At 36.0% G+C, this 23475-nt stretch overlaps 1 protein-coding gene across 1 annotated transcript in view; it reads left to right on the top strand.

The window, feature by feature from the left end:
• Positions 1–23141, top strand: part of MCM6 (minichromosome maintenance complex component 6) — a 44993-nt gene extending 21852 nt beyond the window's left edge. Inside the window, exons 9-17 of the mRNA XM_045826035.1 lie at positions 2067–2208; positions 2692–2799; positions 4888–5043; positions 6650–6778; positions 8148–8309; positions 17391–17526; positions 18084–18239; positions 20453–20592; positions 22627–23141. Of these exons, the coding sequence (XP_045681991.1) occupies positions 2067–2208; positions 2692–2799; positions 4888–5043; positions 6650–6778; positions 8148–8309; positions 17391–17526; positions 18084–18239; positions 20453–20592; positions 22627–22743 (1246 nt within the window). The 3' untranslated portion in view covers positions 22744–23141. The remainder of the gene's footprint in view (positions 1–2066; positions 2209–2691; positions 2800–4887; positions 5044–6649; positions 6779–8147; positions 8310–17390; positions 17527–18083; positions 18240–20452; positions 20593–22626) is intronic.
• The last annotated feature ends 334 nt before the right edge of the window (positions 23142–23475 follow it).

The following is a 23475-nucleotide window of genomic DNA, read 5'->3' as shown; positions in this document are numbered from 1 at the left end:
TCCACTTCCCATAATGTTTTCAAGGTTCAGCCATATTGGAGCATACATTGATACTTTTATTTTTATTTATTGCCTGATATCCTATCATATGTACATACAACATTTAATTGTTCATTCATCAGTTCATGGACATTTGGATTGTTTCTGCTTTGGCTTTTATAAACAATGCTGCTATTAAAAGTTCAATGGCATTATATACATTCAAGTTACATAGCCATTACCACCATCTATTTTCGGAAATTTTTCCTCTTCTCAAACTGAAACTCTGCCCTCATTAAACAGTAGCTCTTTATATCCCCTTCTGTCCAGCCCCTAGCAACCACCATTCTACCTCTGTTTCTGAATTTGATTTTTCCTGGTTCCTCATAGAAGTGGAACCATACACTGTTTGTCCTTTATGACTGATTCATTTCACTTAACATAATATATTTAAGAGTCATCCATGTTGTAGAGTCTTGGAATTTCCTTCCTTTTTAAGACTGAATTATATGTATTTGTCACACTGTTTATCCATTCATTCATCCATGAACATTTGGGTTGTTTCTACATGTGGGCTGTTGTGAGTAATGCTGCTATGAACATTAGTGTGCAAGTTATCTGTTCAAGTCCCTGCTTTTGATTCTTTGGGATAATTTTGGCTCTTAAATTTAGATTCTTGCTAGTTTCAGTTCATTTTTTAATATGATATAAAGTAGGGGTCCAGCTTTATTTTTTTGCAAATTGATATCCTGTTGTCCCAACATCAAGATGATTTTTTACCCCATTGAATTGTTTTGCTACCCTTGTCAAAAATCAGTTGACCATAAATGTAAGGGTTTGTTTCTGAACTCTCTATTTTATTTCATTAATCTCTATGTCTACCTTTAGGCCAGCACTACACTATCATGATTACTGTAGCTTTGTAGTAAGTTTTAAATTCAGAAAATGTGAGTTGTCCGACTTTTTCCAGATTGTTTTAGCTATTCTGGTTCCCTCAAGTTTCTGTATGAATTTTAGGATCAGCTTGTCCGTTTCTACAAAGAAGCCAGTTGTAATACTAATAGGTATTGCATTGAATCTATAGATCAATTTGAGGTTTATTGGCTTTTTAAAATATTAAGTTTTCTGATCCGTGAACATGGAATATCTTTTCATTATTTAGGCCTTCTTCAATTTCTGTGAACAATGTTTTATAGTTTTCAAGGTAAAAGCTTGCACTTCTTTTGTTAAACCTAGTCCTAAGTGTTTTATAATCTTTTTGATGCTGTTGTAAATAAAATTGTTGATCTTTTGTCTTACAACCTTGCCAGAACTCATTTATTAGTTCTAATGTTTTAGCGGATTCCACAGGATTTTCAATCTATAAGGTCATGTTATCTGCAAATAGTGATAGTTGTTGTTCTTTCAAATCTGAGTGCCTTTTTCTTTTTCTTGTTTAATTGCCCCGCCTAGACCTTTGAGTATAATGTTGAATAGAAGTGGCAGAGTAAACATTCCCGATCTTAGGGGGAAAGCATTCAGCCTTTTAACCTTTAAGAATGATCTTAGCACCCTTTCTTAGGTTGAGAGAAAGTCTCTTCTGTTCCAAGTTTGTTGAGTTTTTATTGTGAAGGTGTTGGATTTTGTCACATATTTTTTCCTGCACCTATTGAAGTGGTTCTTATCCTTTATTAATATGACGTATTACTGATGTTTAGCTGTTAAACCAACCTTGCATTTTTAGAATAAATCTTGTGTCTAATTCTGTCTTATTTTTAAGGGCAAGATCTTCTAATAGATCATTATTGCTAAGCTGTTATTAAAACTTTTAAAGTTGATATTTTTATCATGTTTGAACTTCATCTTACATTTGACAGAAATGGATTTAAATCCGTTTAAAAGGCCAAAGGAGAAAGTCTTTATATTCAGCCTTTGTCTTTATATTCAATTCATAGCATATATCTATGGATTGCTTATATAGCTTAATGCTTTTCTCAGATTTTTTTAAAAGAAATTTATATTCTTAAGTGGCATAAATGCTAGCAGGTGATATTCCTGGAAAGGATGCTTTGTAGTCACAAGTTAATGAATATGATCATCTTGAACAGACACGTGGAGGAGTTCAGTCCCAGAGCTGTCTACACCAGCGGCAAAGCATCCAGTGCTGCTGGCTTAACAGCAGCTGTTGTGAGAGATGAAGAATCTCATGAGTTTGTCATTGAAGCTGGAGCTTTGATGTTGGCTGATAATGTAAGAACATTTGACACTTTTGGATCTAGAGCAAGCAGATTATTCCCTACCCTATCAGTAAAGACCTATAAGCTTATATTTTTAAAATGTCCTTCAAAGAGGGGATTTTTAGTAAATAGTCTGTATTTGGCATTGATTAATTATAGCAGTAAATTTCACCTGTTAACATCTTCAGCTGAAAATCAGCACTGAAGCAATCCAGAATATTTTGACCCTGACAATTTACACAAGGTTTTTTGTTGAGTGAAAATGCAATAAATATATGTCTTTGGTCTTATTCTTAGTTTAAAATGAGTTGAAAGCATATGACTCCTTTTAGCTCTGGAATTTATTGTACCATCTTAATCTAATAGAGGGAATCAGGATTATTTACATACCTTAGAGTTATTTACAGAGTATCAAAAGATTTTTGGTACAAACTTTGAGTTGACGTCCCATTTGACACTTGAAAGGCAGTATCATGCTAGATTTGTTTGGTTACAGGGTGTGTGTTGTATTGATGAGTTTGATAAGATGGACATACGGGATCAAGTTGCTATTCATGAAGCTATGGAACAGCAGACCATCTCCATCACTAAAGCAGGAGTGAAGGTATGTGCATGTCCACTTCTGTACGACTGCATCATGCCTTGCAGATTAATGTAGCTCTAGAGACATTCCCCTGGATAAAATGGATTATTTCAACATGAAATCCTGTTTGTTGAAAAGGAAAACACAGCCCTGAGGTTTCCTAATCCAAACTATCGGTGCTCTCTAGGGTGCTGTGAAAATGCGTTGCTTGACAGAGATTAGAGGTTACTGGTGAAATTTTTAGCATTTCACTTCTCAAGATTTTTACAAAGCTTCTACACTTTTTGATAAAGCATGTTTTCATCAGAAAATGTGAGTTGTCCAAAATTATAATAAAAATAATCCACAGACTATTTAAATGAAAATAATATTTAAGTACAGTCTGTGCCACATAGAAACATTTTGGTCAAGGATGGACCACATATATGATGGTGGTCCCATTAGATTATGATGAAGCTGAAAATTTCCTATCATGTAATGACATCTCAGTAATTGTAATATATTAGCAAAACACATTACTCATGTGTTTGTGGTGATGCTGGCTTAAGCCTAGTGTGCTGCCAATTGTATAAAGTATAGCACACACAATTATGTATAGTACCTAGTATTTGGTAATGATAATAAATGACTATGTTACTGATTTATTTATAATACTACACTTTTTTTTAAGATTTTATTTATTTCCAGAGAGACGGAAACATCATTGTTTGTGGTTGACTCTCACACACCCCTACTGGGGACCTGGCCTGCAACCCAGACATGTGCCCTGACTGGGAATTAAGGCTGCAACCATTTGGTTCACAGGCCAGTGCTCAATCCACTGAGCCACACCAACCAGGGCACAGTTTTTATTGTTAATTTAGAGTGTTCTCTTTCTACTTGTACGTTTGCTGTAATACAGTGTGCCTTGTTAACAGGCAGCAGCCTCATACATCTGTGTTTACATCTCTTGATTATATCATTTTCTCTTTGCTTGATTGAAGCTCATGTTGTTTTGTACAGTTGCAGCCTAGACAGTAGGCTATACTGTATAGCCTTGGTGTGTTAGTAGACTATACCATCTTGGTTGGTATAAGTGCACTCTGTGATCTTCACACAACCATGAAATTGCCTAACAATTTTTTCTCAGCCTATTCCTGTCATTAATTGGCACATGACTGTACAGTATTGAGACCAACAGTAGAGAGAAATCAAACTTTGTAAATAAAGTAATACATTCAAATAGTTAAGGAAAATTTAAGCAGTACACTGAAACATAAAAAAGAGAGATCTTCCTCTACAGCTCCCAGCACTAGTATATACTCAGAATTACCTGCTGAGTTTATGTCTGTTTTAGGAATATTTTATATTTAAACAAATTTAATACATAGTTTTGTTCTTTGCTCATTTAATGTCATAAGTTTTTTTTGCAATCTATATATCAGCATGTATTAGATCCACTTTGGGTTTTGTGGTTGGTTTTGGGGGGGTTGTTTTGTTTTGTTTTACTGCATGGTTTTCAATTGTATGTACCCCACATAGACTCCTACAAAGTGACATTTCGGTCATTTCCAGCCTTTTGATTACACACAATACTGTAAACATCCTTGACACATCTTCCTGTACCTAACTGCAAGATAAAATCCTAACAAGAAAGTGCTGGCTTAAAAAATACAACCAGAGACATTGAAATAAAGAACAAACTGACAGTAACCAGAGAGGAGAGGGGCAAGAGGGGCAATGGGGGTTAGTAGGGGAAGGGCCATCAAGGAACATGTATAAAGGACACATGGACAAAGCCAAAGGGGGCAAGTTTGAGGGTAGGAAGCGGGGGGTGTGGGAGGTGAAAATGAAGACAACTGCTTGAACAACAATAAAAATTAAAATTAAAAAAAAAATTGCTGGCTTAAAGGGTGTGCACAGCATCTCTCCATTATCATACAGTAGTGCTTGTGTACTATATGTTATTAGACTTTAATTTTAATGATTCAGTAGGTGAAAAATGATATCTTAATATTTTGGTTAGCATTTAGTTAATTATGAGACAGACAGAGATTGAGCATTTTGTCATATGTTTATTGGCCATTCCAGATGTCTTTTTAAACCTGTCACAATTCTTTCTGTTTTCAGGCTACTCTGAATGCCAGGACATCCATTTTGGCAGCAGCAAATCCAGTCGGTGGACACTATGACAGATCAAAGTCATTGAAACAGAATATAAATTTGTCAGCTCCCATCATGTCCCGATTTGATCTCTTCTTTATACTTGTGGATGAATGTAATGAGGTAGCCAACATGAGCTGTCACTCTTGGCTGTCACCTTTGTTATTTCCCGTTTGACTGATTGAGTGAGATAGGTTTGAATATATATTGCTGAACAGGCAGTGCATGTGTCTGCACTGACCTTTCATTTCTCACAGAGTGGCACAGGATTGGGCAAGGATTTGTTGAGCAATTCAAAATAAAATCACTTGAAATTCTGGTTCCACCTAGTTGTGTGGAAGAATATCGAGTTTTTTGTTTTTGCTATGGTTTTTTAATTTGCAGAAGAAAAAGGAAACATTATAGTTAATTTCCAACCATACTCTAAGAATTTTATAAGAATTTTTTTGTTTTGTTGGGTTTTTTGGTAAGCTTGAAAAAAATTGGAATATTGAAGAATTTTTCCCCCTCCAAATCAGTAGTCATTAGGCTTCCTATATCTTCTCATGAAGTTTAGTGTATATCACTTTTTTCCCCTAATTATGGAACAGTGTGAAGATTGAGGGTGAAGTGCTGAGTTTGCTTGGATTCTAACATGTTAGTTATTAAGGTTTTTATACTTAAATATTTAACAATATTGCACAGCCCACATTTGCCCAGAACTATTGTACAAAATGACATTCTGTAGAAGCTAATATTGTAGGCTGTGCTGTTAATTGCTGAGCGTGGAGGTCATATATTGCACAACATGTATTTTTTGCTTACAGCAAAACTTTATTATCTAAATAAAAGCTGCCTTCCATTATGTGAATGTTGGCAGGATTTTAGTTCTTGTATGTTTTAGTTTGTTTTTTCCTTTACAAATCCATATAAATATTTAATCCAACCAACCCCCATAGTTGGGAGTTATCTGAGGGTATATATTTCTGTTTGTATGAAGTCCATTAAATTAGTTTTTTAACTCTTGGACATAATTTCAAACTTACAGAAAAGTTGCAAGAAACAGAATAGTGTATATGACACCCATGTACCCTTCACTTTTTCTATTCACATATTAACATTTTGCTCCATTTACTGTATCATTTGTTCTCTTTACATCTACATAGTTTTTTCTGTACCAGTTGAAAGTAAATTGCTTATTTTTTGTATGATTTTTTTCTCAATGTTAATGATTCTGTGATAATTATCTCCATATATTAACAAATGACAGTCTGATGTAGTGGCTAACAGCTCAGGCTTTGAAGCTGGACTGCTTGAATCCTGGACCCATTACTTAGTGTGATGTTGGACCAGTTATTTAACCCCTCTGAGCCTCAATTTACTCATCTGTAAACTAGGGATAATAACTACCTCCTTAGTAAGGTTTTTGTGAAGGTTGCATGTATTACACCCCTTCAAGCAATAGTGTCTTTCATATACTATGGGTCATAGAAGTCATAGTTCTGCCATTGTTATCATATCCAGCTAATTCCTTCAGGAATATTCTTGGAGTGGGGCAAAGGTAAACATTTAAACTTGGTTTTAAATGAAACTAGTACCAAAGTTTCCTCAGGAACTTTGTGCCTGTGAATACATCTTTCATTGCCATGTTAGAGGTTGTTTTTAGCTATAAATAATTTCCTAATGCCTAGAATAGTCTGGAGTGGATATTGCTATGACTGATCAAAGTGATTTTTTTGCTTTCAATTAGGTTACAGATTATGCTATTGCCAGGCGCATAGTAGACTTGCATTCAAGAATTGAGGATTCAATTGATCGTGTCTATTCCCTTGATGATATCAGGAGATACCTTCTCTTTGCAAGGCAATTTAAACCAAAGGTAAACTGCCCTTTTTGTACTGGAATAGATCATAATGGATATATTAAAGTGGCATTTAGACAAAAGAGTGATAGGGAAAAAACTGAGCCTGTACTCATTTGTTTGGGGTTTTTTTCTTAAGTATTTTTGTTTCTTTAGAGGTTTTGGCGGGGGGTGTTTGTTTATTTGTTTTTTAGAACAATTTGCTTCTTCAGAGAGTTGAGTAAAGGGCATTTTAAAAATATCTGAACAATCCCATTCCTTTTCCTTGTTAGGTGATAAAAACTTTCTTATAGTGATAAGAGCTTTGGATAACCAAGTGAAGTAGGACACCCTTTATTTCAACCATGCCTAAGAATCATAAAACTGTATGTGTTTAAATCAGTAGTCTACTGAATGCTCTCAATTCTTTCTCTAAGGAAAATCTTAGATTTCTCTAGGTAATTGTGAATGAACATGATTGCTATTTTATAGTAATTGATGTAGTTCATTGGATTGAATCTGCAGTGGATCCAGGATACTCCCTTGGATATTTATCTTTAAAATAAACCTCCATTTTAAAAATAAATAAATAAAATAAACCTTCATAATGCATCTGGTTTTTTGGCATTTTCCTAAAACAGAATAGGAAAAGAAAAAAAATGCTTCTGGTTAATTCTAAGTTTTTACACACTATTTTCTGACTTGGCTTTTGGGAGTTATTCTTAGATTTTAATATCCTATCACTTTCACTTAATTATCCACAATACTATTGGGATTGACTCTCACTGTCCCAAAAGAAGCTTAGTGAGTCATCTAAAACTAGGGGTTATGAGTCACTTTTGTGTGAAGGGGCATTTGTTCTCCGTGACTGAATATGGTCCCTCTGCGATTTCTGCATGCTTCGTTAACATGCTGAGTTTCTTGTTCTGAAAAACCGAGGATTCTTTAGATTATTATTCAACAAATATTAAGGTTTACTGAAGAAGCTGGTGTATGATATATATGTGTTTTGACCTCTTTTTTCTTAAAGATAGCATAAATTATTTACTGAGTCTCAAGAACAGTCTGAACATTAATTTGTTTGATGAGCTCTGGCATCTTGGGTAAAAAGGTATTATTACATCCTATCCCATTACTTCAGTTTTTTACATATCTTTTAGAAATGGTCTTTTGCATAAATACCAGCCCTTCTACCTTCCTGTTCATAAAATTAGTACATGGAATTAACAGGCTTCCTTAGTATTGGTTTCTGTTGAAAGGCATTTCCATGTTAATTCCTTATCATTGGCTTCAAAGTTTTGGCTTTCTTAGTTCCCCAAAGTGTCTGTACCTGGAAGGCCTTTAAAACTCTGTTTAACACAGCTCCCATCAAGTAGAAATACTCTGACTTCAGTGATGTCTCCAACAGATTTCCAGAGAGTCGGAGGACTTCATTGTAGAGCAGTATAAACGTCTCCGCCAGAGGGATGGTTCTGGAGTTGCCAAGTCTTCGTGGAGGATTACAGTGCGGCAGCTAGAGAGCATGATCCGTCTCTCTGAAGCAATGGCTCGAATGCACTGCTGTGATGAGGTATCAGAATTGCTTCAACATAATGGGTGGGAAGAGAAATTGAGTTGTTGGCTTATAAACATGTTTTTATCTTCGATTTGGGACATACCAGCCTTTGCTGCAGATTTCGTTTAATGTAACTGTCAAGTGCTCATGGGATACATGACCTTGGGATTTCTCCTCTGAGGGTTGCTGCAAAGCATTTATTGAGTGTGGTTAGATTAATAGTAATGAGATAATCATGACATAGATTACAAAATACATACAGAGGTGAGTTATTGGTAATGCCATTCATTTAAAAAAAATTTGTTTAAACCCTACAGTGCACTAGACCTCTGGGCTGGGAATTCAGATATAAAAATGTGACCCCTTACCTCAAAAAAGGAACTCTCCTTCAATTTGTATAATGTATGGTTATGAACGTATTCTTTGAACCTGGGGTTCTATGGGCACATGTCAGTGGGTGTTTAGGGAGTAAATGGGGAGTAGTATGGAAGGGTATTCAAGCCATCATCTCTGCTTTGAGCAAAGCCACCCTGCTTTTACCTAGTATTATATATTAGACAATGTAATTTTTTTTCTCCATTGTGATGTTTCTTGAAATAAGTTTCATTGAACTGACATGTGTCCTGGGAAATCTTTAATAGATTCTTCTCTCTCCCTTTCCCTCTCCCTCTCTCTCTCCCTCCCTTTCTCTCGTCTTTGAATGGGTAGCAAATTCACATGACACAAAAATAATCACATATATTTATGTATATACACATATTTTCTGAATGAAATTGAGTATCTGCATACATTTAATAGTTATTTTATCTCCTTTTAGATGATATTCTTTGTCCATGTTTTATTTATTGTTTTATTTAAAAGGCCTTCCATGCTCTAAGATTTTATAAGTAGTCCCAGGATTTCCTCAAGCACTTACATGGTTTGGTTGTTTGTATTTCAGTCATTCAAACTTTTGGTATTCGTTCTGCTGTCAGATGTAAGGTATGAGTCACTTTGACCCTTTTTAGCTAGTTTCCTGGTTCCAGCACCTCTTGTTGAACAGTCCACCTTCTCCTCACTGGTTTAGTATGCCTTTATCGTACATTAAATTCTTAAATTTGTTAGGATCTCTTTCTGGGCTTTCTGTTCTATTCCATTGGTCTGTCAGCCTCCTCTTTGCATTGGTACCACAATGTTTTAGTCAATGGGGCTTTATACTTTTTAATTATATTTTCTTGATTATGTTATTACAGATGTCCCAAGTTTTCCCAGTTTGCCCCCCTCCACCCAGCATCCACCACTCCCTCAGGCAATCGCCACACCATTGTTCATGTCTGTGGGTCACAATTATAGGTTCTTTGGCTGCTCCATTTCCTATACTATACTTTACATCCCCATGGCTATTCTGTAACTACCTATTTGTGCTTCTTAATATAAGTATTAAGCCCTCACAGGACTTTATATTTTAAATATACAGCTAATACCATTGCATTGTTCTCTTTTGGCTCTTATGAATTTAATCATCTGGCTTAGTTTATTTAAATAATTATTAATATTTTTATTAAGTGTACATTAAATTTCTATATTAATAGGGAGAATAAATATCTTTATAATGGCTTTTCCTATCCAAGAAAACATAACAGTTAGAATCTAGGTTATGTATCTCCTCCACTTTAAACAGAAACATTTATATTTTGCTCATGTTATGTGAGGTTTTTTTCTACTTTTTAAAAAGATATTTTATTGATTGTGCTGTTACAGTTGTCCCAATTTTTCCCCCTTTGCACTCCCTCACCCAGGACCCCTCCACTCCCCCTCACCTTTGTTCATGTCCATGGGTCATGCATGTAAGTTCTTTGGCTACCTCGTTTCCTGTGTTGTACTTTACATCCCCATGGCTATTCTGAGACTACCAATTTATACTTCTTAATCCCCTCACCTCTTCACCATGACCGCAAACCCTCCTCATCTGGTAACCATCAAAATGCTCTCCCTGTCCTTGATTCTGCCTCTCTTCTTTTGTTTGCTTAGTTTGTTTTTTAGACTCAATTGTTGATAGGTATGTGTTTATTGCTGTTTTATTCATAGTTTTTATCTTCTTTTTCTTGGGTAAATCCCTTTAACATTTCATATAATAATGGTTTGGTGATAATGAGCTCCTTTAGCTTTACTTTGGTAAGCACTTTATCTGCCCTTTCATTCTAAATGATAGCTTTGCTGGATAGAGTAATCTAGGTTGTAGGTCCTTGCTTTCCATGACTTTGATTACTTCTTGCCAATCCTTTCAACCCTGCACAGTTTCTTTTGAGAAATCAGCTGACAGCATAATGGGAACTCCTTTGTAGGTAATTTTCTGGTTTTGCTGCTTTTAAGATTATCTCTTTATCTTTAACCTTTGGCATTTTAATTATGATGTGTCTTGGTGTGGTCCTCTTTGCATCCATCTTGTTTGGGACTCTGTGCTTCCTGGACTTGCTTGTCTGTTTCCTTCACCAAATTAGGGAGGTTTTCTTTCATTATTTTTTCACATAAGTTTTCAGTTTCTTGCTCTTCTTCTCCTAGAACCCCTGTGATGTGAATATTGAAACATTTGAAGTTGTCCCAGCCAGAGGTGTCTTACACTACCCTTGGTTTTTTGTTTGTTTGTGTTTGTTTGTTTGTTTGTTTGTTTGTTTGTTTTTGGTTTTGCGGTTCTTTTTTCTTCTTGTTGCTCTGCTTGGTTGTTTTTGTTTCCAATATGTTCTATATCATTGATTTGATTCTCGGGTTTCATCCAATCTACTATTGATACCCTGTAGGTTGTTCCTTTCTATTAGTATATCCTTCATTTCTGCCTGCCTCTTTTTTTATGCTGTTGAAGTCCTCACTGAGTTCCTTGAGTATCTTTATACCCAATGTTTTGAACTCTACATCTGTAGATTGCTTATCTCTATTTTATTTAGTTCTTTTTCTGCAGTTTTCTGTGCTTTCATTTGGGCCATGTTTCTTTGTCTCCTCATTTTGACATCTTCTCTGTGTTTGTTTCTATGTATTGTGTAGAGCTGCTTTGACTCCCTGTCTTGGTAGTGTGGCCTAGTGTAATAGGTTCCCTATAGGTTCCACTGGCACAGCCTTCCCTAACACCCAAACTGGGTACTCGAGGTGCACCCTTTGTGTGGGCTCAGTATACCCTCCTCTTGTAGTTGAGCCTTGTTTGCTGTTGGCAGGTCTTTGGGAGGCCTTTACGCAGGCCAGTCATCTGCAAGGACTGGCTGTGATCACTGACCAGTCTCTGCCCTCCATGGAGGATCAGCTGTGCAGGGACAGGGTGGTGTCTCTCCAGCATGGTCTGTAGCTGTCCATTGGGTGCACAGGCTCTGGGGTTTCCTGGGTGGTACAGGTCAGGGTCAGCCACCACCTGTGTTCCTCCTGGGAGCACCCAGCATGAGCTACAAAGCAATCGGCAGATGGCTACTACATGTGCTGGGCCTGGAGGTTCCCAGGCAGAGCCAAACTGATCCAAAACTGGCTACTGCTGCGCCCTGGGGCTGTTTAGCCAGAGGTAATGGGAGCTGGGGACTGGCGTAAGATCAGTTGGGCAGACACTCAGGTAATGCCAGGGCAGGGCAAAGAATGTAAACCAGGTTGATGGAGTCTCAGGTATGGCTCCCACCTGCTGGTTCTGTGGGGAGAGGGCTCAAAAAAGGCACAATGGCCTCTGCCTCCTTTCTGTCTGGGAAAGGGCTGTCTCCCAGCTTTCATCTTGATGCCAGACACTTCAGTTCCTTTCTGTATATGCCCTGGGGCCTTTCAGGCTGCTGCCCCTGGTGGTCCCAGAGCTCATAGGAAGTAAGTCTGATGACGTTTAGCATGAGCCCTTTAAGAGGAACTGTTGAGGGGTCCAGTTGTTTGTTTTGTTTTGTTTTGTTTTGTTTTCACTTGCTCCAATCCCACTGGTTTTTACAGCCTGAAATTATGTGGGCTTCTCTTCCTGGCCCTGGTATCCAGGGCTGGGGGATATGGTGTGCGGCTGGTCCCCTCTCTCTGGAGATACCCTTCCTAAATTGTTATCCACCACATGTGGGTGTGGGGCCCGCCGGTTTCACATACCCACGCCCTTATGGATTGGCATGGTTTCTTTAGTTCCCTAGTTGTCGGATTTCCATTCAACTCGATTTCTAACAGTTCTGAGTGATCTTTGGTCTGTAGTTTAGGGGTTTTTATGTTTTGTTTTTGTTTTGTTTGTTTTTTGTTTTTTATGTGATTTTGCGAGGAGGTTAGCCGTGTTTACCTACACCTCCATCTTGACCAGAAGTCTCTTTTCTCTTTCCTGCTCATGCTGTGTGTTTGTTTATATGTTAATAGGGGGCTCTTTTCATGTCACTCAGATTCAGACTGATATAAAGGTTCTTTCTTTACAAATGACAGTAGACTTTTTTTTTAATGGTAACTATTTGTATATATTGATCTAGTTTTTTACTTTACCAGCATCTTTTATTTTAGTTTTTGAATTGAGTCTCTTGATTTCCAGATACTGATTTTTATCTGCAAATAATATAATGGTATATGTAAGTCTTTCCAGGCTTAATGAAAAATAAACTTTATTTTAATATTTTCCCAATTCCTCCACTAACTTATTTTTGCTTTTGCAATTGTAGTATAATATGTACTAATAATAATGACATTAAACCATCTTTTCCTTTTCCTTTTTCTTTCTTTTTTTTTTAATGGGCTCTGACTGAGATGTTTTTATCAATGGGAAGTATACATTTATTATTCCTATCTTGAATATTTTCCACAAGGTCATTTTACCAGGTTTCTTTTAAGTGACTAAAGAGTTAGTCATTATTTTTTTCTCCCTGATCTATTAATGCGAAAAATAAATTAATAGACTTTCTAATATCAAGTCATTCTTGAATTTCTGGGGTAAATCCCACTAGGTCTTTTAACTCAGCTGGCTTCTATTTGCTGTTATTTAGGAATTTTTAAGCAATAATCATATGTGAAATTGGTGTCTAGATATTTTTTTCTTTTTGCAGTATTTGTATTGATACTATGGTTTTTTAGTGAAAAAATTGTGAAGTTTTTCCCTTTTTAAAATTCTAGAACACTTATATTACATTAAAATTATCTGTTATTTTATATTAATTATCAAGTAAAACCCTCTGAGTCTGGTATAATATGGATGCATGGCTCTTCATTTCTGCCCTGGAAATGAGTCTTGTTTAGATTTCTTTCTGTTCCTGCTTGGTTTTTGTAAGCTATATTTTCCTAGAAAATTATCCACTTCTAAGAGTTGTTGAGTAGTTTATTAATATCCAGTTAGAATGTTTGCTTTCTAATAAAACACAATGTGGAGTTGTGTTTTATTTTGTGACCCAAATAGAAAATCTTTTTTGCTCCCCCCTCAATTTGACTGGCTCTATTTCTTTATTTACATTTAATATTATTTTGTAGTAGTTTGAAGTATACAGCATAGTGGTTAGACAATTGTATACTTTACAAAATGTGTGCACGCGGCCCCCACCTCCAATATTTCCCAGTTGGCACCATACAGGGTTAATACAATTTTTATCAACAATATGTCTCATGCTGTACTTTATGTCCCTGTGGCTGTTTTGTAGCAACCAATATGTGCCTTCTTTCTTTCTTTCTTTCTTTCTTTCTTTCTTTCTTTCTTTCTTTCTTTCTTTCTTTTGAGAGAGAGAGAAAGGAAGGAGAAAGAGAAGGAGAGAAACATCAATGTGTGGTTCATCTCACATACCCCCAGGAGGGGACCTGGCCTGCAACCCAGGCATGTGCCCTGACTGGGAATCGAACCAGGAATCCTTTGGTTTGCAGGCAGGAGTTCAATCCACTAAGACACACAGCCAGGGCCACTATGTACTTCTTAATCTCTTCACCTTTTTCACCCAGCTTCCTAATCCCATCCACCCTAGCAACCATCAGTCTCTCCCTGTATCTTCAATCTGTTCTTTTTTGCATTTAGAACATGAGTTAAAACCATTTAGATGTATTGGTGTGAGAGAAAGGTTTGTTTTGTTTTTCCCTTTTATAGTTGAAAAGATTTTTCTTTGTGTGGCTTCTTGGCTTTGCTTGTATATGAAGTTCTGATATTCAGAAGGTTTCTATTTTATCTTAGTGGTAGCTTTTATTAGTATAGCTTTATATCATGCCCTTAGTTATCTGTTGGTTCCTACTCTGAGCAGTGATAAAACTAACAGGTTTCACATTGCCTACTTTCCTGCTTCTCAACCACCTAATTTTAGTAAATAATATTTTCATGTTCACCTTTGTGCAGTCAAATATGTTTATCTGTCACTTAATTTATCACATTTTGACTCTGGTACAGGCAAGAGGCAATCAGCAAATTTCTCTCTCAGGTCTCCCTGTTCTCTACTCTTACCATTTTTATTATATTATTTCTTTATCTTCAGGGCGCATATTATTTACATTGTGTTCTATCATGCTTAATTCCCACATTTGTTTTAGTCTTAGTTGTGTAGCCAAATATATGCAAGGCTCAGTGGAGACTTTTTTGTCATGATTTCCTAATCCATCTCTTGGCCAATTAAAATTTGGATAAGAAGAGTTCAGTGAAAAACAACTACATGTGTGAGAATAATATTCTCTTAGTGTTACTGTGTTCAACAGATTTATTTGTAGTCTTTACCTGAATGACAGCTTGGCTTGATCAATAAATAACCTTTGGCTCATACTTCCTTTTTTTGTGAATTTTTCTACTGTATCCTGACATTAACTATTGCTGTAGGAAACTCTGAAGCCAGCCCCTGATTATTAATTTTGCTTCCATAAGTAACTTGATATTTTTCTAAATATTTTATTTTTATAGATCAATAAATTTACTAGGATATATCTTGATATTGACTGTTATTAAATGACTTAAAATTTTCCCTGTGAATTTTTTTATTTACTTTTTAAAGATTTTATGTATTCATTTTTAGACAGAGGGGAAGAGAAGGAAAGGAACATCAATGTGTGGTTGCCTCTTAAGTGCCCTGTGCTGGGGACCTGACCTGCAACCCAGGCATGTGCCCTAACTGGGAATTGAACTGGCGACCCTTTGATTCACAGCCCATGTTCAATCCACTGAGCCACACTAGCCAGGGCTGATTTTTTTTTTTTTTAATTGCTCTACTGGGTTTATCTTGTTATGGAGCCCAGCTAGTTAGAGGGAAAGACTTAGCAAGACAATTGGTTATTATAAAAGGCATTAAAGCACTCCCCCTAAAAACATGCATATGTCACTTTTCTTTCAAGTAAATGTTTTTATTGAAGTAAAACATACATACAGAAAAGTGCAAAAATTACAATTGTACAACTCATTCTATTTTCAGTGAACATACCTCTGTAACATACGCAGATCAGGAAGTAGAACATTAATGACTAACAACTCTAAAAGTCTCCCTTTGTGCTTCCTCCTTATAATCCCTGTTACCCTCCTCTGAGGATAACCATTGTGAGTATGTGTGTGTTTGGTTTGTTTTTAATGACTACATAGTACTCTGATCATTCTTCTACTGGTGGTTTATTTAGGTTGTTTTCAGCTCTATTTTTTTTCAGTTGTGGTTAAAAACATAACCACAGAAATTTGCCATCATAACTATTTTATATACTTAATATTACAGCTCAGCAGTATTAAACATATTCACATTGTCTCACAACAAAGTTCTAGAATGTTTCCATCTTGCAAAACTGAAACTCTGTACTCATTAACCGGCATCTACCCTGGAAACCACCATTTGACTTTCTAGTTTGGCTACTTTAGATACCTCTAAATAGTACTGTGATTAGAATCATAGTATTATTTGTCTTTTTGTAACAGTTAATCCCACTTAGCATAATGTCCTCGAGGTTCATAAATGTTATAGCATGTGACAGGATTTCCTTTTTTAAGGTTGAATAATATTCCATTGTATGTATCTACAACATTTGATATCTATTCATCTGTCGATGGATATTTGGGTTGCTTCCCCCTCTTGGCTATTTTGAATAATGCTACAATGAGCATGGGTATTCTTTATGTTTTAGATATTAACCCCCTATCAGATACGTAATTTTCAAATATTTTATCCCATTCTGTAGATTGCCTTTTTTACTCTGTTGTTTCCTTTAATATTCAGTTTCATTGGATGTAGTCTCATTTGTCAATTTTACTTTTTGCTCCCTGTGTTTTTGATGTCATCTCCAAGAAACCATTACCAAATCCAGTGTCAGAGAGCTTTTCCCATTTTCTTATATATTGTTTTATAGTTTTAGGTCTTTAATTTATTTTGAGTTAATTTTTCTATATGATGTAAGGCAAGGATGCAACTTCATTCTTTTGAATGTGATATCCAGTTTCCTCAGCACCATTTGTTGAAGAGACTGTCCCTTCCCCAGTAGGTGGTCTTGGCACCCTTATCAAAGATCTTTTGACCACATATGTAAGGATTTAAGTATAACCATTATTCTGATTTCCTGCTTCTATGTTTTGTGTAAGAGCAGTCATAGAATATGTTCTCCCTTGTCTGGTTTCTTGCACACTGCATTAACGCTATATTGATTAGCACTATTTTGATTGTCACTATAATGACTAATATTGTGCAACTTATTTAACTTTTGTGTAGCCATAGTTCTGTTTTCATAGTTTCTGCTATGTGATAGTCTATCAATGAATGTATCACAATGATTCACCCATTCTTCTATTAATGGACACTTGAGTAATTTCCAGTTTGGGTTCTTATGGGGTATACATATCTTTTGGCCCATATGATGTTTGTTGTATATACGTTTCTGTTGGGTATATATACTTAGGAGTGGAATTATCGGGTCCTAGGTAGTAGTATACATGTGTTATTTGGTGGAGATGACCAAAACGGTTTTCTGTAGTGGTCATATCAATTTATATTCCCACCAGCAGTGAATGAAAATTGTTCTACATTTTTTCCGACGCTCAATATTGTTGGTCATTTTAGCCATGCTGGTGATTTTACAGTACTATCTCATATTTTATGTGTGTGTCAGAGAGGCATAGTGTGGGAAAGCCAAAATACCACTGTGATTCTGTATGGAGAAAGTCTGTTTGGTACATCAAGAAGACTGACTTCCTGATTTACCTGATCTTGATTGGTTTAGGTCCAGCCTAAACATGTGAAGGAAGCTTTCAGGTTATTGAACAAATCAATCATTCGTGTAGAAACACCTGATGTCAATCTAGATCAAGACGAAGAAGCCCAAATGGAGGTAGATGAGGCCCCAGATGGCATCAATGGTGAGATGCTTGTTTATAACTGTTCTGGAATTAGAGACTAGAATGTTCTGTGAGGTGTCATGGTGAAAGTGCACTTGTTGATGGTTTTAAATGGATATTGAGTTGTAATTAACTCTTTATAAGTTAAAATTCAATTAAATAATTGACATAAAAGGTATATGCTTAAAAGACAAAATATACCAAAATGATGATAGTGGATTTAATTCTCCAGCCTTATTTGTGTTGTTATTGTTTTTGATTTAAAAATATGTTCTCCAGTACATTAAAACAGAAAATCATCAGAATTAAAAATGTTGCATGTAATATTGAAAATGCACGTTCGAGTCATGAAATCTTTATATCTCTTACCCTTCCCATTTCTTCCAAGTTAGTGTGTCTTCACTAACAGCACTTACACATTTGCTTTTAATTTTTATTTATAAAATTACTAAATACTGAGTATACATTTATGCTTGTTTTGAAATTAGTATTAAAATACAAGTAGTATATTTATAAACATTTGCTAGGGAAGTTTTGAGGAACAGAAAGAAGATTCAGATGGTTGATGTTTCACTTAGGTCATGCGGACAGCCCTGCTCCTGTGAATGGAATTAACAGCCACGGTGAAGACACAAACCAAGATTCAGTTCCAAAAGCCTCCTTAAGGCTGGGCTTCTCCGAATACTGCCGAATCTCCAACCTTATTGTGCTGCACCTCAGGAAGGTGGAGGAAGGTGAGTCTGTACCTGGTGTTGCTCACATGCTCATTTACATAAGCTCTAGTCAGGTAAACTACTTCTGATCCCTGAAGATTGTGTTTTGTCACAAGAGATGATAAATTGTTAAATGAGCTCACTTTGGCAGAGAAAATCTGCAGGGCATCAGCATATCTGCTAGCCTGGACATTTCCCCACAAGCTCATTCTCAGACAAAGGTTTATGGATTACACTTATTAATGTTGTTGGCCAATTGTAATAGTTTTAAGGCTGAATTTGGGATTTGATAATATATAAAGAAGCACTTTATAATGTTTTTACAGGTGTAAAATTACCGTTCCTTACAATAGCTTTATTTAAAATGTATGAAACCGTAGGTTATTATATTTTATTATATTATATTATATTATATTATATTATATTATATTACATTATATTATATTATATTTTACAGGCTAGTATTGAACTCAAAAGACTTTATCAGCACAAGTACATTCCAGACTAGAAATAGAGTAAAACCCTCCTTTCTCCATAGGTAAAGTGCGATATCTAGACATTAGTGCATTTCCCACCCTTAACTGCATTTCCCACCCTTAACTGCTTTACCGTGCTGTTCCAAGTTATATCAACCTATAGTTAGCCATAAGGTAGGAGGAAAAATAATGAAATCAAGGAGTCAAGCTTAAACTTTAATTTGGTGTTTAACCATGAGGTAGTTCTTATTTAAAAGCTCCAGTATGCTGGCTTTCAGACAGATTCTGTCATCATAGTGTCCTATGAGATGGAGTAAAAGAACGCCCGAGATTCTCATAGCTTACTGAAGATCTGAGCTCTGTAATTTCGGCTCTCTTCTTCCTGGTAAGTGTGGCCCAGTGGGAGAGAAGAGTGTAAAGAAGCCACTGGGACAGACAGGTTTTAGCCTCACTCCCTTCTCATATGAAAAGATTTGAGAGCTCACATGTTCTTGTGTTCATATAATACTTCATTATTCTATTTCTCGTACAACTAAGTTTTAAACATGGCAGACCATTGATGAGGCAAAGATATGATTAGCACTGAGGCACTGTCTGCATTTCATAGATGAATTCTACTAGGTCTTCCTTTCTTTGAAAAAGCAAAAGAAGACGCTGTTCGCCCAATCAAATAAGTTATTCTCAATCTTCAGGTCGACAGCACAGGGATCACAACTTAAAACCAAGGTCACTTACCAAGAACATTTGGACAAACCACTCAAGTTTCAGTACAGCAGGTCCTCAAATAATATCATTTAGTTGTAGCACTGATGAGATGCCATAGGAACTTAACTCTTATTTATATCAATTCACCTATGATAAATTGGTTTTATTACACGTCGCTTTACTTAAAATTGCAGAACCTATCAACATTGTTAAGTAAGTACTTAATGTACAGCTTTAATAAAACTTGATAGCCAACTCAAAGTATTTTTATTTTTTTAGTATATTTTATTGATTATGCTGTTACAGTTGCCCCTTTTTTTCCTCCCTTTTCTCCCCCTCCGCCCTGTACCCCCCTTTCCTCCAGCATTCCCCTGCCTTAGTTCATGTCTGTGTGTCATACATAAAAGTTCTTTGGCTTCTCCATTTCCTATACTATTCTTAACCTCCCCCTGTCTATTTTCTACCTACCATTTATGCTTCTTATTCCCTGTACCTTTTCCCCACTCTCCCCCTCCCTGCTGATACCCATTCATTATGAATAGACCTTCCTGGAATGAATTTTTCATTTTGAGTGAATTCCTGTGATTTTTACTTCTCAGTTGACCTCCATAAAGTCTTCCTTTTTCCAAAAAGGAAAAGTTATATTTAAGAAGTTTTACTTGCTGTTGTTTCATTCCTAATTTATGTCTTCAGTTGCTTTTGGCAAACATTCTTATAAGATGATGAAGCATAAGAAGGTGAAGGAAACACCTTATACTCTGAAATCTTAGAAGCTTTAAGGAACTTATTTTTTACAATATCTATTTAATTTGATTTTTCTCTTCAGGATAAAGTTAGGTATACTTTAATACAAGTAATATCACAGGTTATTTTAGGCTTATGATAGAACATTGAAAATCTTATTTCAGCAGATGTACTTTCTGACTGGTTGATGGTTATCTAATCTGTACATGTCTTGTTCTGTGTGCACACCCCAAGGATTGACAATACAATTTGCTAGAAAGATAATTTGATCAAATTAAAATGTTGTTGTTGTTGTTATTGTTGTTACAGAAGAGGATGAGTCGGCATTAAAGAGGAGTGAGCTTGTTAACTGGTACTTGAAGGAAATTGAATCAGAAATAGATTCTGAAGAGGAACTTATAAATAAAAAGAGAATCATTGAGAAAGTTATTTATCGACTCACCCACTATGTACGTATAGAGCTTTGTGTATGCTCAGGTATCAGTGGGGGAGGGAGTGCATACCTTATTTAACTATGGATTCATTAGATACTTATTTATTCTGAACCATTGCGGTCTAGTCAGAATTATGAATTGTAAAAGAGTTAACAGTAATTGACTTACCTTCTCTACTAAAACAAGCAGAATATAAGTTAAATCTAGGAATGGGGATTTAGGGCCTTATTTTTTGTGTATTTTTAGTCTTTGTTTTTCATTCCAATTACCATAAACCTTCAAACATCGACTACTATTACCTATTTTTTTACATTTCATCTTCCTCAGATATCCTCACCTTCATTACCCAGTTTACGTTCTAACAGTCATTCTTACATTTTTTTCTTTTTATTTCCCCAAGCCAAATTGTATCCAGCTTTATTAAAGATATTTTTCATAAGCAGTCATGGTGTTTCAGGCAGGACATGGGCCAACAGTTGTTAAGGGTATACAGTTTTCAACTCCCTTCTTCAGTGGACTACCAAAATCAGAAAGCCACTAAAACACCCAATGAAGTCTTCATTTGATGCTCTGAGCACCAAAAATTTAGAGTGAGAGTTGACATTTCAAAATCACGTGTTCTGTTTCTTCACCGTACTTATTGCCTGGCAATATATTCTTTCTTTAGGTGTTTAGTTTGTCTCTCTTGCTAGAATGCAAGCACCGTGAGGGCAGGGGCGTTGTCTTGTTCACCGCTGTATCCCCAGGTTCTACAGTGTTGCCTGGCTCAAAGAGGAGTCAAATATTTGTTGAATGATTGAATTTTTCTGTTCAAATGGGAGAGATTCAACTGTCCTACAGTTCATTTCAATGCTCACTTTATAAATGTTATAGGTGTCACATAGGATTGTCTTATCTGAAAAACGGTTTACCTGTGTGAGAGCAGATGCAAATGAGCATATGATTTCGATGGGGTTAGAGGATAGGAACAGCTGCTCAGATCAGAATTTAATAAATGATATATTTGAAAATAAACCTGAACCAGGGTAGTATGTGCCCAGAAGTGGCTTTCTAGTAGTGGGCAGTGTGTCTGCACCAGGCCAGCCCTTTTCTCCCTAGAGCCAGCTGGGATCAGTGTAAGACGAAATGACCAATGCAAGAGATCCACGATGGGACACATTGTGAAATTAACTGATCTAAACTGGTAGTTTTACTCACTGCCTGAGTTAATTTGCTACAAAAGACTAGAGAACTTGTACTGTGCTGATTAAATGTTCTTTCTGTGAGGGTGTGTTAGTACAAAGAATGCTTGAAACTGTCCAGTCCTTCTTAGTAGCATTAGTGCTCATTCTGTGGAACTTTGCCTCCTTCTCATTTGGGATATTTTAGATTGATGTATAGGTACATCATAGGCTTGAATTTTTGTCATTAGTATCTTTAAGCCATATGGCATACACTTTTTCCCCCTAATTTTTATTGATTTATTTTTAGAGAGAGGGGAAGGGACCTGGCCCAGAACCCAGGTGTGTGCCCTGACTGGTAATCGAATTGGCAACGTGTTATGTTCAAATTCTACTTCTAACTGAATGATGAATAGGTAGTATATGAAAGACTTCGGTGACCAGTAATTAAGATTAGCAAATAATAATTGAAACCAAACACTTACATTAGAGTGATAAACATAATGATAAACATATTCTTCAGATTTTACCCGGTTGCATAATCTTAAAATTCATGCATGATGTCTTGACTTTTGTGAAATTATTTTTACAAGTATTCGAAGTAATACACTAGGAAACCTCATTAAAATCACAATGTTGAGCTTACTTACATATCTTTTAATTTTTCAAAGAAGGTTTATGGTATGAAAAGGTCTACATCCTGATGGGAATGGGGAAGATTAGCAGAACTTTAATAATGATTGGAAGTTATAGTCCTTTGTCTAGGAGTTTCTAGAGGAGAAATGAAAGAAAATGCTAGTAGCAAACATTCAGAAAGGTCAAGTGCTGTGTACCTGGGTGTTTTTGTAATAATGCTGGAGGCCTGAGGACAAATGTTTGTGTTTCACAGGATCATGTTCTAATTGAGCTCACCCAAGCTGGATTGAAAGGTTCCACCGAAGGAAGTGAGAGCTATGAAGAAGACCCCTACTTGGTAGTTAACCCTAATTACTTGCTTGAAGATTGAGATATTGAAAGCAACTAACCAGAGAAACTGTGGCCCTGTACCTCTTGGCCTTGGGTCTGCACAGAGTTCTATTAGTGACACAAATGTTTGTGGGAGCGATGCTTCAGGAAGATTTATTTTTGCATAAAAAGAACCAAGTTGATGGTCCTGTGTGTCACATTCCCATCATACACTTCTGTGCCAACATGGGCTTTAGCGCTTTGTTTAGTGTGCTTCTTATCTAAGTGAAGTTGGAACCCAATCATGTGCAGTTTCTGTAACTAAGACCTTTGCTTTCGTGTGTAGGGAAAAGGTCTATTCCCTTTATGGTGTGTACTATTTTACTGAGGAAATAACTTTTTCAACTGCTATCCACTGCTTTTTTTTTTTAATCAAAATAAAATATAAACTATTTTGCACGTGTCTGTTGGATTTATTTGTACTCTAATTATCATTTCCATATACTTGCGACCGTGAGTCTTTCACTTTTTAAATTTTATATTTCAGGTATACAGCATAGTGGTTAAACAATTAAATAATTTATGAAATGATCTCCCTGCTAAACTCTAGTACCCTCCTGGCACCACATATATAATTATCACAATATTTTAATTATATTCCCTATGTTGCATTATACATCCCCATGATGAGTCTTTCACTTTTTGCTTAATCTGAAGCAAGGGGTTGTAAGGATGGTATTAGGGTAAACCTTCAGGATCCCATTCCTGTGGGGAGGAGTCCTTATTAGAATTC

This window comes from Phyllostomus hastatus, unplaced genomic scaffold, assembly GCF_019186645.2.
Source record: "Phyllostomus hastatus isolate PE091 unplaced genomic scaffold, TTU_PhHast_1.1 phas_scaffold_60, whole genome shotgun sequence".
NCBI classification, from domain to species: Eukaryota; Metazoa; Chordata; class Mammalia; order Chiroptera; family Phyllostomidae; genus Phyllostomus; species Phyllostomus hastatus.
The sequence above is the reverse complement of the archived record's forward strand: the minus strand, read 5'-3'. Positions and strand labels throughout refer to the sequence as shown.